This window comes from Mobula birostris, chromosome 25 (assembly GCF_030028105.1).
Source record: "Mobula birostris isolate sMobBir1 chromosome 25, sMobBir1.hap1, whole genome shotgun sequence".
NCBI lineage: Eukaryota > Metazoa > Chordata > Chondrichthyes > Myliobatiformes > Myliobatidae > Mobula > Mobula birostris.
The window spans coordinates 56665575-56680822 of NC_092394.1; the positions used below are offsets into that span (position 1 = coordinate 56665575).

The 15248-nt window shown below is 48.4% G+C and overlaps 1 protein-coding gene across 10 annotated transcripts in view; it reads left to right on the forward strand.

Moving 5' to 3' along the window:
• The window catches only part of specc1la (sperm antigen with calponin homology and coiled-coil domains 1-like a), a 267927-nt gene that overhangs the window by 69052 nt on the left and 183627 nt on the right, over positions 1-15248 (forward strand). For all 10 annotated transcript variants that reach the window (XM_072243781.1, XM_072243776.1, XM_072243777.1 and 7 more), the window contains one exon: positions 13237-14861. In XM_072243781.1, coding sequence (XP_072099882.1) covers positions 13237-14861 — 1625 coding nt within the window. The remainder of the gene's footprint in view (positions 1-13236; positions 14862-15248) is intronic.

Consider the following 15248-nt stretch of genomic DNA (forward strand, 5'->3'; position numbering starts at 1 on the left):
GGGTGTTGCCATCAAGGCCCAAACTTATTGTCCATTGAGAAGGTAGGGAGCAGGCTGTGAACCACTGTCTTACTGGTGACAGTATACTCCCAAGGTGGTGTGGATGGAGAAACAGTTACTGGTGACAGTATACTCCCAGGGTGGTGTAGATAGACAGTTACTGATGACAGTATACTCCCAGGGTCGTGTAGATAAACAGTTACTGGTGACAGTATACTCCCAGGGTGGTGTGGATGGAGCGACGGTTACTGGTGACAGTATACTCCCAGGGTGGTGTGGATGGAGCGACAGTTACTGATGACAGTATACTCCCAGGGTGGTGTAGATAGACAGTTACTGGTGACAGTATACTCCCAGGGTGGTGTAGATAGACATTTACTGGTGACAGTATACTCCCAGGGTGGTGTGGATGGAGCGACAGTTACTGGTGACAGTATACTCCCAGGGTGGTGTAGATAGACAGTTACTGGTGACAGTATACTCCCAGGCTGGTGTGGGTGGAGCGACAGTTACTGCTGACAGTATACTCCCAGGGTGGTGTGGATAGACAGTTACTGGTGACAGTATACTCCCAGGGTGGTGTAGATAGACAGTTAGTTACTGGTGACAGTATACTCCCAGGGTGGTGTGGATGGAGCGACCGTTACTAGTGACAGTATACTCCCAGGGTCGTGTAGATAGACAGTTACTGGTGACAGTATACTCCCTGGGTGGTGTGGATGGAGCGACATTTACTGGTGACAGTATACTCCCAGGGTGGTGCAGATAGACAGTTACTGGTGACAGTATACTCCCAGGGGGCTGTGGATGGAGCGACAGTTACTGGTGACAGTATACTCCCAGGGTGGTGTAGATAGACAGTTACTGGTGACAGTATACTCCCAGGGTGGTGTGGATGGAGCGACAGTTACTGGTGGCAGTATACTCCCAGGGTGGTGTAGATAGACAGTTACTGGTGAAAGTATACTCCCAGGGTGGTGTGGATGGAGCGACAGTTACTGGTGACAGTATACTCCCAGCGTGGTGTAGATAGACAGTTACTGGTGACAGTATACTCCCAGGGTGGTGTAGATAGACAGTTACTGGTGACAGTATACTCCCAGGGTGGTGTAGATAGACAGTTACTGGTGACAGTATACTCCCAGGGTGGTGTATATGGACAGTTACTGGTGACAGTATACTCCCAGGGTGGTGTGGATGGAGCGACAGTTACTGATGACAGTATACTCCCAGGGTGGTGTGGATAGACATTTACTGGTGACAGTATACTCCCAGGGTGGTGTGGATGGAGCGACAGTTACTGGTGACAGTATACTCCCAGGGTGGTGTGGATAGACATTTACTGGTGACAGTATACTCCCAGGGTGGTGTGGATGGAGCGACAGTTACTGGTTATAGTATACTCCCAGGGTGGTGTAGACAGTTACTGGTGACAGTATACTCCCAGGGTGGTGTAGATAGACAGTTACTGGTGACAGTATACTTCCAGGGTGGCGTGGATGGAGCGACAGTTACTGGTGACAGTATACTCCCAGGGTGGTATAGATAGACAGTTACTGGTGACAGTATACTCCCAGGGTGGTGTGGATGGAGCGACAGTTACTGGTGACAGTATACTCCCAGGGTGGTGTAGATACACAGTTACTGGTGACAGTATACTCCCAGGGTGGTGTGGATGGAGCGACAGTTACTGGTGACAGTATGCTCCCAGGGTGGTGTAGATAGACAGTTACTGGTGACAGTATACTCCCAGGGTGGTGTGGATGGAGCGACAGTTACTGGTGACAGTATACTCCCTGGGTGGTGTGGATGGAGCGAGAGTTACTGGTGACAGTATACTCCCAGGGTGGTGTAGACAGACAGTTACTGGTGACAGTATACTCCCAGGGTGGTGTGGATGGAGCGACAGTTACTGGTGACAGTGTACTCCCAGGGTGGTGTAGATAGACAGTTACTGGTGATAGTATACTCCCAGGGTGGTGTGGATGGAGCGTCAGTTACTGGTGACAGTATACTCCCAGGGTGGTGTAGACAGACAGTTACTGGTGACAGTATACTCCCAGGGTGGTGTGGATGGAGCGACAGTTACTGGTGACAGTATACTCCCTGGGTGGTGTGGATGGAGCGACAGTTACTGGTGACAGTATACTCCCAGGATGGTGTAGATAGACAGTTACTGGTGACAGTATACTCCCAGGGTGGTGTCGATAGACAGTTACTGGTGACAGTATACTCCCAGGGTGGTGTCGATAGACAGTTACTGGTGACAGTATACTCCCAGGGTGGTGTAGATAGACAGTTACTGGTGACGGACTCCCAGGGTGGTGTGGATGGACAGTTTCTGGTGACAGTAGACTCCAAGGGTGGTGTAGATCAGCGGTCCCCAACCACCGGGCTGCGAGGAAACGATATGATTTGGCGATATGAGTCATCTGCACTTTTCTTCATTCCCTGTCACGCCCACTGTTGAGCTTGAACACCCGTGAGGTCATTACCCGTGCGTCATCCATATCAGTGCGGGAAGGAGGTCAACTCCTCAAAGTTGCAAATGACAGCAGGCTGAAAAGTATGTTTGACATAACAGCTCAGCCAGCATTCTGGATCAAAGTAAAGGCTAAATATCCTGAGATAGCCATGAAAGCACTGAAAACATTGCTTCCATTTCCAACATATCTCTGCAATGAATGCAACGAAAACTAAATTGCAGAATAGACTGGACATAAGGAACCCCCTTCGAGATTCCCTGTCTCCCATCATCCCTCGATCGCACTGGGCTCCCACTGATTCAGCGGTATTGGTGTGTTGCAATGATTTTATATGTTCATACGGGGAAAACGTGCTGTGTGTTTAATATCCAAACGTTACTTAAAATGTTATGTTATTGACTTATAAGTGACTTACATAACCATATAATAATTACAGCATGGAAACAGGCGATCTCGGCCCTTCTAGTCCGTGCCAAACTCTTACTCTCACCTAGTCCCACCGACCTGCACTCAGCCCACAACCCTCCATTCCTTTCCTGTCTGTGTACCTAGCCAATTTTTCTTTAAATGATAATATTGATCCTGCCTCTACCACTTCTACTGGAAGTTCGTTCAACACTTACTTCAAGCTCCCCTGTCCTCCCCTGATAATGGACTTATGACTGTATTCATGCGAGGATAATATGCGCTGTGCGTTTAATATTAAATTCTTTAGATAAACCCTTTTAGAAACGAAATTGAGTGTATTAGCCACTTATCACCTGTATTCCGGTCGTGATTAACACCCCCCCCCCCCCCCCGAAACAGAATCGCCAGAAACGATTTGTAGAAAAAAAATCAGCATGTACACACATGCGGACACAGGTGCCCGCGTGTACGGGGTCTCTTTGTTTTGTATGTTAAATTTAAAATGGTTTCTTTGCTATGTTAAATGCAAAATTCTTTGCAATGTTAAATGTTAAATGAGAGACGGAGAGTCGGGGGAGAGACGGGGAGGATGGTGGATGGGGTTTTTGGCGGGGAGTCGGAGGAGAGACGTGGAGGATGGTGGATGGGGTTTTTGGCAGGGAGTCGGAGGAGAGACGGGGAGGTCGGAGGAGAGACGGGGAGTCGGAGGAGAGACGGGGAGTCGGGGGAGAGACGGGGAGTCGGGGGAGAGGCGGGGAGGACGGAGGAGAGGCGGGGAGGACGGAGGAGAGACGGAGTGTCGGGGGAGGGACGAGGAGGACGGTGGAGAGACGTAGAGTCGGGGAGAGACGGGGAGACGGTGGAGAGACGGAGAGTCGGAGGAGAGACGGGGAGGACGGTAGAGAGACAGGGAGTCGGTGGGGAGACGGGGAGGACGGTAGAGAGACAGGGAGTTGGTGGGGAGACGGGGAGGACGGTGGAGAAACGGGGAGTCGATGGAGAGACGGGGAGTCGGAGGAGAGACGGAGAGGACGGCGGACGGGGAGTCGGAGGAGAGACGGAGAGGACGGCGGATGGGGAGTCGGAGGAGAGACGGAGAGGACGGCGGACGGGGAGTCGGAGGAGAGACGGAGAGGATGGTGGACGGGGTTTTTGCGGGGGGGAGTCGGAGGAGAGACGGGAGGATGGCGGAGAGACGGGGAGTCGGAGGAGAGATGGGAGGACAGCGGAGAGATGGGGAGTCGGAGGAGAGACGGGAGGACGGCGGAGAGACGAAGAGTCGGAGGAGAGACGGAGGACGGCGGTCGTGCGGGGGTTTTTGGGGGGGAGTCGGAGGAGAGACGTGGAGGACGGAGGAGAGACGGGGAATCGGAGGAGAGACGTGGAGGACGGTGGAGAGATGGGGAGTCGGAAGAGAGACGGGGAGTTGGAGGAGAGACGGGAAGGACGGTGGAGAGACGGAGGGTCGGAGGGAGACGGGGGGTCGGAGGAGAGACGAGGAGTTGGAGGAGAGACGGGGAGGACGGTGGATGGGTTTTTGACGGGGAGGACGGAGGAGAGACGGGGGGTCGGAGGAGAGACGGGGGGTCGGAGGAGAGACGGGGGGTCGGAGGAGAGACGGGGAGTCGGAGGAGAGACGGGGAGGACGGTAGGGAGACGGGGAGGACGGTGGAGAGACGGGGAGGACGGAGGAGAGACGGGGAGTCGGAGGAGAGACGGGGAGTCGGAGGAGAGACGGGGAGTCGGAGGAGAGACGGGGAGGACAGTGGGGAGACGGGGGTCGGAGGAAAGACGGGGAGGACGGTGGAGAGACGGGGAGTCGGAGGAGAGACGGGGAGGACGGAGGAGAGACGGGGAGTCGGAGGAGAGACGGGGAGTCGGAGGAGAGACGGGGAGTCGGAGGAGAGACGGGGAGTCGGAGGAGAGACGGGGAGGACAGTGGGGAGACGGGGGTTGGAGGAAAGACTGGGAGGACGGTGGAGAGACGGGGAGTCGGAGGAGAGACGGAGGACGGCGGTCGTGCGGGGGTTTTTGGGGGGGAGTCGGAGGAGAGACGTGGAGGACGGAGGAGAGACGGGGAATCGGAGGAGAGACGTGGAGGACGGTGGAGAGATGGGGAGTCGGAAGAGAGACGGGAAGTTGGAGGAGAGACGGGAAGGACGGTGGAGAGACGGAGGGTCGGAGGGAGACGGGGGGTCGGAGGAGAGACGAGGAGTCGGAGGAGAGACGGGGAGGACGGTAGGGAGACGGGGAGGACGGTGGAGAGACGGGGAGGACGGTGGAGAGACGGGGAGTCGGAGGAGAGACGGGGAGTCGGAGGAGAGACGGGGAGGACAGTGGGGAGACGGGGGTTGGAGGAAAGACGGGGAGGACGGTGGAGAGACGGGGAGTCGGAGGAGAGACGGAGGACGGCGGTCGTGCGGGGGTTTTTGGGGGGGAGTCGGAGGAGAGACGTGGAGGACGGAGGAGAGACGGGGAATCGGAGGAGAGACGTGGAGGACGGTGGAGAGATGGGGAGTCGGAAGAGAGACGGGGAGTTGGAGGAGAGACGGGAAGGACGGTGGAGAGACGGAGGGTCGGAGGGAGACGGGGGGTCGGAGGAGAGACGAGGAGTCGGAGGAGAGACGGGGAGGACGGTAGGGAGACGGGGAGGACAGTAGGGAGACGGGGAGGACGGTGGAGAGACGGGGAGGACGGTGGAGAGACGGGGAGGACGGTGGAGAGACGGGGAGTCGGAGGAGAGACGGGGAGTCGGAGGAGAGACGGGGAGGACAGTGGGGAGACGGGGGTCGGAGGAAAGACGAGGAGGACGGTGGAGAGACGGGGAGTCGGAGGAGAGACGGGGAGGACGGTGGAGAGACGGGGAGGACGGTGGAGAGACGGGGTGTCGGTGGAGAGACGGGGTGTCGGTGGAGAGACGGGGTGTCGGAGGAGAGATGGGGAGGACGGTGGATGGGTTTGCGACGGGGAGGACGGAGGAGAGACGGGGAGGACGGCGGGGAGACGGGGGGTCGGAGGTGAGACGGGGAGTCGGAGGAGAGACGGGGAGTCGGAGGAGAGACGGGGAGTCGGAGGAGAGACGGGGAGGACAGTGGGGAGATGGGGGTTGGAGGAAAGACGGGGTGTCGGTGGAGAGACGGGGTGTCGGAGGAGAGACGAGGAGTCGGAGGAGAGATGGGGAGGACGGTGGATGGGTTTGCGACGGGGAGGACGGAGGAGAGACGGGGAGGACGGCGGGGAGACGGGGGGGTCTGAGGGGAGACGGGGGGGTCGGAGGAGAGACGGGGAGGACAGTGGAGAGACGGGGAGGACAGAGGAGAGACGGGGAGGACGGCGGACGTGCGGAGAGGCTCTGGTCGATCACTCCGGGTGGTCCCGAGCCGTGAGTCGACAGGATTCAGGTGGTCGTCAGGAATCGATTGATCTCCAACGGTAGCGCGCGAAGAACTTGGACTTTGATTAGTCTGGTGCCTTTTTTTTTTCCATTACTTCCTTTTCTGTATCGAACTGATATTAATTTCATAGACTTAGTAATATCTATAAAGTGTACTTGGTACAACGTACTGTGTGTGCTGGCTGATGATTGATGTTTGGGGTTGATTTGGGTGGCTGTGGTACAGCAACAGACCCAGCGAGAAGCGTTCAGGCCGGTGCCGGGCGGGATTTCCCCTGGACATATATGAGCCAATATAACTGAGTGTTACACGCGCAAGGCTTCATGGTCATGGTAGTCTTTCTCAGGGTACACAAGTGTCCTTTCAAGACACACAAAAAATGCTGGTGAACGCAGCAGGCCAGGCAGCATCTATCGGAAGAGGTACATCGACTTTTCGGGCCAGGACCCTTCGTCAGGATTTGACTGCTACTTTTGTCCCTTATTTGGGAGTGAGAAAGTTGGCAACCCTAACTGTAAAAGACATGTTGAGGTGAGTTTAACCCTACTTGAACACCTCCCACCCCCCTCACCACCCAGTCAGTCGGTCCACAAGAATATTGTCTATATTAAACCGGTCCGTGGTGCAAAAAAAGGTAGTCTTTCTCGGGGTAAATAATGTATTTGACTGCTACTCCTGTCCGTTCGCAACCCAATGTCCCCACCCCCACCCCCGGTTGGCCGGTCCGCAGTGCAAAAAGGGTTGGGGACCCCTGGTGTAGATGGACAGTTACTGGTGACGGTAGACTAGTAGACTCCAAGGGTGGTGTGGAGGGACAGTTACTGGTGACTGTATATTCCAAGGATGGAGTAGATGGAGGGACAGTTACTGGACTTAGACCAGGATATGTTTCTCCATTGTGCAGCTTGGAGGGGACCTGCAGGTGGCAGTGTTCCCCTGCGTCAGCTGCCCTTGGCCTTGTTAGTGGAGATAACAGATTCAGGAGATGGTTTTGAGGAGACAGAAAGAGAAATTAGAAGCAGCACAGGTTCATTTGGCCTTGAGTTTGTTCCTTTTGGGCACAACAGTAGCATAGTGGTTAGTGCAACAACTTACAGTGCTAGCTGTAAGATTCAAGGTTCAAAGAATGTATGCAGTATACCACCCTGAGATTAGGGTTCAGTACCTGCTGATTTTCGTAAGGAGTTTGTTCCCCCCATGATTGCATGGGTTTCTTCTGGGTGCTCGGGTTTCTCCAACATTTTATAGATGTGTGAGTTAGGGTTAGTAAGTTGTGCACATGCTGTCTTGGTGCCAACAGTGTGGCAACACTTGCAGGCTGCCACTGCACATCCTCAACACAAGCAGTGCATTTTACAGAATGTTTTGATGTACATATGACAAATAGAGAATCTTTATATTTTACAACCTCAAAATGTTTATGTCTAACCATCCAAATGTAGTATCCTGTTCTTGCTTTCTCACTATAGACTTGAATTCTTTAACCATGTTTAGGGTGTCCGAATCCTTTAATATATTTAATGATTTATTCTCAGTTGCCTTCAATGGTTAAGAATTCCACAGGGGGTGGATAAATGTCTCAGTGTCTCAGTCCTAAGTGGCTTGTATCTATATCCTTATCCTTTGACCACTGATTCTGGAATTGCCCATCACAAGGGACATGTTTCCTGCACCTAATCTGTCCAATCCCATCAAAATTTGGTAAGTTTCAATCAGGTCCATTCTCATTCTTAATGCTGGCAAACTTTGGTGCAGTTGTCTAAATTTCTTTTCCTATGACAGTACAGCCATTCCAGAAATTTATCTGGTGGATCTTTGCTGAATTCCTCTCATAGCATGAATGGTCTTCCTCAGAAAAGGGGAGGAAAACTGCGAACGATTTTTGATATTTAGCCTCACCAAAACCCAGCACAGTTGTAGTAAGATATCTCTGTGCCTTTACTTAGATTCTGTCTTGTTTACGAACTGCTGTACTTGCTCAGTTAATTTCAGAAATAAAGTCCATTGTAATGAAAACTGGTCATAGTGTTGCTATACTGAGGTTGTGATTGAAGCTGTAACTTTGGTTCAGGAATTTAATGGTTGAGGGGAAATGCGTCGTTGTTTTTCAACCTGATGGTGTGGTCCTTCAGTCTTCTGTACCTCATGTCTGCCAGTAGCTATGAGAAGATGAAATGATCTGGATGATGACAATCTTTGATGACAGAAGAGTTTTGTTAGAATGTTCATTAACAACAAAACCTCCTTAACCTTCCAAGTAATGATCCTGGCACAACTCACTTTAATTTTATCTTTGTGCTGGGCCAAGTCATTAGAAATACATCCAAGAATTTAAAGCTGCTGATCCTCCAATGTAGATTGGGGCATGTTTGCTGAAGTCAACTATCAGCTGTTTTATTTTACTGAAGCTGAGTGCGAGATTATTGTTGCAGCTCCTCTTAACCATGTAATCTAACTCACTATGTTAAACTCATTCACTGACACCTGAACAAACTCAAATTGCCAGTGGATTTGTATATGGCATTGGAGCTGTGCTTAGCCACACTGTCGTGTACTCTTGAGGTGCATCTGTGGTCAACAGGACTAAATGTTACCAATTCGTACTGAGGTCTGTCAATGGGGAAGTTGAAGATCCAGTTGCAGAGGGAGGTACAGAGGCCCAAGTCTTGAAGCTTGATGACTTTGGATGGGATGATAGTGTTCAACCCTGGTCTTCTGTTGATGAACATAAGGGGGCCTGTTGTGCAGATGATTTAGAGCAGAATGAAGAGCCAGAGAAATCACCTACTGTGGACCTGTTGAGACGGTATACAAATTGGAGTGGATTCAAGTCACCTTTTGAGGCAGTAATTGATTCACACATTCGCCACCCTCTTGAAGCACTTCATTGCAGCTCTGAGGGTGATGTGCCTGGATATTAACCCTCAGAGCCTGAAGTCACAGGGCCTTCCAGAGATGCAGGGGTTCAGTTAGTGTGCCAATTTATCTTATCAAAATGTGCATTAACAATACTGATGGGGAGGGAAAGATGTACTTAAATGTTAAGATGATTGTCTTCTGGCACTCCAATTGAGATATCAACCACTCAGTGCTTTAAAAAAAAGTACTACTCAAATCCAGTATAGAAATCCGTAGGTTGGAGGAACAACACCTTGTATTCCGTTTGGGTAGCCTCTAACCTGATGGCATCAACACCGATTTCTCAAACTTCTGGTAGTGCCCCCCAGCCCCCCTCCCCCCTTCTTCATTTCCCATCCTCTTTTCCCTCTCTCACCTCATCTCCTTGCCTGCCTATCGCCTCCCTTTGGTGCTCCTTCCTCCTTTTTCTTTCTTCCATGGCCTTCTGTCTCTTTCATCAATCAACTCCGCAGCTCTTTACTTCATCCTTCCCTCTCCAGGTTTCACCTATCATCTGGTGATTTGCTCTCCCCTCCCCCCACCTTTTAAAATCTACTCCTCAGCCAGTATGGGGTTTTTCTGCTACTGGAGAGGGAGGAGCTGGATTGAGTGAGGAAGCCCCTCAGTTACTGTAGTAGTATACCATCCTGGGGGACAAAGAGTCTTGCCGAAGAGTTTCGGCCTGAAACATCGACTGTACCTTTTTTCCATAGATGCTGCCTGGCCTGCTGAGTTCCTCCAGCATTTTGTGTATGTTGCTCGGATTGCCAGCATCTGCAGATTTTCTCTTGTTTGTGATAAAAATCCTTCTTAAATCTATGCCTTCTTATTTTTGATACCCAAATCATGGTAAAATTCTAAACTAATCTACCTTATCTATGCCTCAGAATTTTATATGCTTCGTTCTGTTGCTGCCTCTGTCTCCTCCTTTCCAGGATAAACAAACCCAGCCTATCTTTCTCTCCACATAGCTGAAGTTCTCCAACCCAGCCAGCATGCTGATGAATCTTTTCTGCAGTACCACCGTATCTTTACTGTAACTTGGTGACCAGAACTACATTCCAGTACTCCTACAATCTAACTGGTGTTTTTTAAATTCCTAAGTTCATCTTTCCTTAGCTTCCTTTAATTTGCTGGATATGCCTTATTCCTCTGCCTTCCATGCACCAACTCAAAAAAAACCTCACATTTAAAGGGATGAAATATCATCACCAATATTATGCCAATCTTTGCATGCAATCTATTACAGCTTTATTCCCTATTTACAGCAGCACTTATGTTCTTAAGGTGTATGAAGAGGGCCAGTGACAGGATAATGAGAGAAGAATGAACAAATAATTTCAGTTTCTGATGAGGACAGTTATAAGCCTGTTCCTCCTCTTTGTATGGTTTGACTACCATATAAACAGGTACAGAGTGGGTCCATTGGGCACGAGTGTTGTTGTTTAGGTAGTGATGAATTGGTGTAGGGTAAGGCAGCACCAGTTTCGCATTCTTTACTGTTAAAGTGTGATTAACAATGGTACAAAAAGACACTATTTAAGTAATTGAATTCTGTATAATTAAACCCACCAGTCAGTGAACAGGAGCAGGAGAAGCCAAAGGTGGAGGCAGTCTTATTTTTTTTCTTCAGTACTGTCTGCCATGATTTGAAATCTGACCACAGTCAGTAATTGTTGAAGACTGGAATGACAAGGCCTCTGGGCTTTGTTCTGAGCCTTTAATTTGGGAACATTAATGTTCACAGTGGCTCAAAAACTCTGATTCTCAGCTCCTTCGGAGACAAGGATGCAGGCATAAGGTATTTCATCATAAGGACAACGTTCTGGTGCTAAATACTCAAGATAACAGTTCCCAGAAACTCAATCCCAGTAGCAATTTCCGATATCAGCCTCAGCTTGTGCAATGTATTTCCAAGCTCTTGAGAGCAGCACCAACGGTCCCCAGTGTCCAAACTTCCCTGCTTGACCTCCTAAATATTTGCAGTATCTCCAAGTGAGTAGAAATCTCACTGGAACTTATAACAGACTTGACAGGCTAAATGCAGGAAGGATGCTTTCATTAATTAAAGAGTCTAGGACACAGAGGACAGTTTGAGAAAAAGGGGTCATTTAGTGCTGAACTACGTTTAGATTTGGAACTCTCCATCCTGGAGGGCTTTGAAGGCTAAGTATTAAGTTTATTCACAACATCTTTAATTAATAAAGGATACAATGCCAATAAAAAGTACTCACTCCCTTGGAATTTTTCATGTTTTATTGTTTTACAACATTGAAAGACAAGCAAGACAATAACCCCAAGCATAAAGCCAAAGCTGCACAGGAATTTCTTAAAAGCAACCAAGTTAATGTTTAGGAGTGGCCAAGTCAGAGTCCAGACCTCAGTCCAACTGAGAGTCTGTGGCTGGATTTGAAAAGGTTGTTCACACATGATCCCCGTATAACCTTGACAAAGCTTGAGCAGTTTTGTGAAGAAAAATGGGGGAAAATTGCAATGTCCGGATGTGCAAAGCTGATAGAGACCTATCCACACAGACTAGAAACTATAATTGTTGCCCAAGGTGCATTTACTAAATACTGACTTGAAGGGGGTGAGTAATTATGCAATCAATTATTGTGTTTAATAATTGTAATACATTTAAACCAATTTGTAGAAATTTGTTTTGATTTTGGCATGAAAGTCTTGGTTTTTGTTGGAGAGTGTCAAAAAAGCCAAATTAAGCCCACAGTGATTCAGTGTTGTAAAACAATAAAACATGAAAATTTCCAAGTGGGGTGAATACTTTTTATAGTTGCAATATGTATGTAGGACAGGAAAATGATGCTTGAGGTAAATCAGCCATGATAAATATTTTGAATGATGGAACAAGAATGAGTGAGCAAATAGCTCATGTTCATGTTATTACTTAGTGTTACTGTGGTGCCTTTGGAATGTGTTTCAGAACATCTCGAAAGCAAAGTACTTCTGAGATGTAATCTCTCTTGTGATGTAGAAATGAGGCTGCAATTAAACACGGCAAGCTATCTCGAACAGAACAGATTTCCTTTTACAGGTTGTAGCTATTGATGGCCCTTCATTGGGAAAGTGGTGTCGAGTGAATGTCGCAACCAACTGCAGTCTTCTGGTGAAAGTACTCCCACTGTTAATTCAAAGATTCAAAGTACATTTATTATCAAAATATGTGTACAGAATGAAACTCTGAGATTCATTCTCCCGCAGGCAACCACAAAACAAAGAAACACCATGGAACTCGTTCAAGAAAGCATCAAACAGCCGACATGCGGAAGAAGACTTGATTGGCTGATTGGGTTTCCCATTCTAACATTCATTTGACACACTTTTATTTTCAATGACGTTGTAAGCCAATATTTCCCTGCCATTTTTCTGCATTTTTACCTACTCTATCCTGTTATAATTTCACCTGCATCCCAGAAATAAAACCGGAGAATCTCGACTGCTGGAATTCCGAACCAAGCATGTCCTTTCAGTGGTACTTCTCATAACACTGAAATGTGTTGGGCACGTGGCCAAGTGGTTAAGGCATTCGTCTAGTGACTTGAAGGTCACTAGTTCGAGCCTCAGCTGTGGCAGCGTGTTTGTGTCCTTGAGCAAGGCACTTAATCACACATTGCTCTAGTCTGTGCGAGGAGTGGTGTCCCACACAGACTTCCAATCTGCGCCTTGTAAGGCATGAAAATGCCCGACGCAGGCCTCTCATGGTCTGAGTCGACGTTCCCCCTCGCATAACACTCCAATTTCATCTCACCAAGTCCCTGTATAAACTCAGCAGGACTTATTTTTGTACTATAACCCCATTGCATTTCAGGCCAACTGCTCGGTTCTTTTCTTTCCTTACAAATCAACACCAAGATTTCCATTTCAATTGAACAGTATCACACAGGTAACTATGGTTTTGAGAAGATTGACAGAAGTTTTTTGCGAGATGAAACCACAATTGGGTTGAGGAAAAATCACTGTATAGCTAGTAAAATTATATTTTACATATGATTTGCGGAGGATTAAGAATCTTGTTTATTTTCATTATCCAGGTTTGAGTGCTACATCCAAACGAAATCTAGCTGCAGGAAGTAAAGAGATCAACTGTAGCAGAGACAAAACTCGTGACCGGTCACGACAAAGCACAATCAAAAAGTTATCGTCTGCTAACCAGGGAGGTAATGATGTCATTAAACGGTCACACGGTCGGATGGCAGCAGAGTCTGACGCTCGGATTAGTAAATCGAAATCTGATGGCCAGATCAGTGACAAGGTTGCTCTGGAGGCAAAGGTGAAAGATCTCCTTGCTTTGGCTAAAAGTAAGGATGTGGAGATTCTGCATCTGAGAAATGAACTTCGAGATATGCGTTCCCAACTGGGACTGAACAATGATTTACCTGAAGGAGAGGGGAAGACTGAGGCAAAAGAGAGCGCTGTACCCCATCAGTCCAGAGACATAGAATCAAGTTTACTCCAACTGGAAGAGCAGAACAGTACAATCCGGGACGAGCTGAACCAAATGAAAAATGAGAACCGAATGCTGAAAGATCGTCTAAATGCTCTTGGTTTCTCTTTAGAACAAAAAGTAGACAGTGCAGAGAAGCTGTTTGGCTTTCAGTCCTCAAGTCCTGAGGTAGTTGCTGGTAACCAAAGTGATGGTGGGACGTTAACTTCCTCAGTGGAGGGATCAGCACTTGGTTCCATGGAAGACCTGCTGAGCCAGGATGAGAACACTTTAACTGACAACCGCAGCAATTCTCTTGATAACCTGGACAGTGAGTCCAGTGAGGTCTACCAGCCTCTTACTTCTAGTGATGATGCATTAGATGCTCCCTCGTCATCTTCTGAATCTGAAGGTGCACCAAGCAGAGAGCGGTCAAGGAAGGGGAGCAGCGGGAATGTAAGCGAAGTCTCAGTGGCCTGTTTAACAGAGCGCATTCACCAAATGGAAGAGAACCAGCACAGCACAGCAGAGGAGCTTCAGGCTACCCTTCAGGAGCTGGCAGACCTGCAACAGATTACACAGGAGCTGAATTCTGAAAATGAGAAGTTAGGGGAGGAAAAAGCCATTCTGATGGATTCCTTATGCCAGCAAAGTGATAAACTTGAGCACTTCAGCAGACAGAATGAGTATTTTCTTTCTTTACTGGATGAGCACCACATTTCGTATGTTCTAGACGAAGATGTAAAAAGTGGCCGCTACATGGAACTGGAGCAGCGTTATATGGATCTTGCTGAAAATGCACGTTTTGAACGTGAGCAGCTTCTTGGAGTACAGCAGCATTTAAGCAACACGCTGAAAATGGCAGAACAAGACAACAAGGATGCTCAGGAACTGATAGGTGCTCTGAAAGAACGTAACCACCAAATGGAACGGATCATAGATTCTGAGCAAAAGGCCAAAACGGCACTTGCTGGAGCATTGGAAGAATATAAAGTAACTGTTGCAAATGATCAGATTGAGCTAAACAGGTTCAAGGCTCTATTAGAACACGAGAAACAGAAAGTTGCAGAACTGTACGCTTTTCACAATGCAGGTGATAAATCAGATTTACAGGAACTGTTGGAGACAACACGACTTGATAAAGAGAAAATAGAGGCCTTGTACAACAACCTCCAAGAGGAACTGGCCCATATTCGTAATGATGCTAATCGACTACAGGATACCTTAACCAAGGTATAATGAGTTAAAGTAGTGCTCAGTTGTCACTTCTAAGGGAGGCAAACGGGCTTGTACAAATATTTTTTGGGTTACTTGAAACTTATCTACCTTGAGCATTAAATACTCAAAATGTGCTGTTGATTTGTCAGTGCACTTACTTAGTTTGAATCCATAAAATTTCTTATCAGCATTCTGTGTAAACAATTTCTACCTGAAATGCTTACTCGTGTTTGAGTTGAGCACTTCTCCATTAAGGTTCATTTCACAGCTAGTCATATTCTCACTTCCCCTCTCTGGTGCATTCACACCTTTCTTGTAATTTAGTGTCCAGTACTATACATGAGTATTCAATAACACAAGAGGTTCTGCAGATGCTGGAAATCCAGAGGAACACTCATAAAA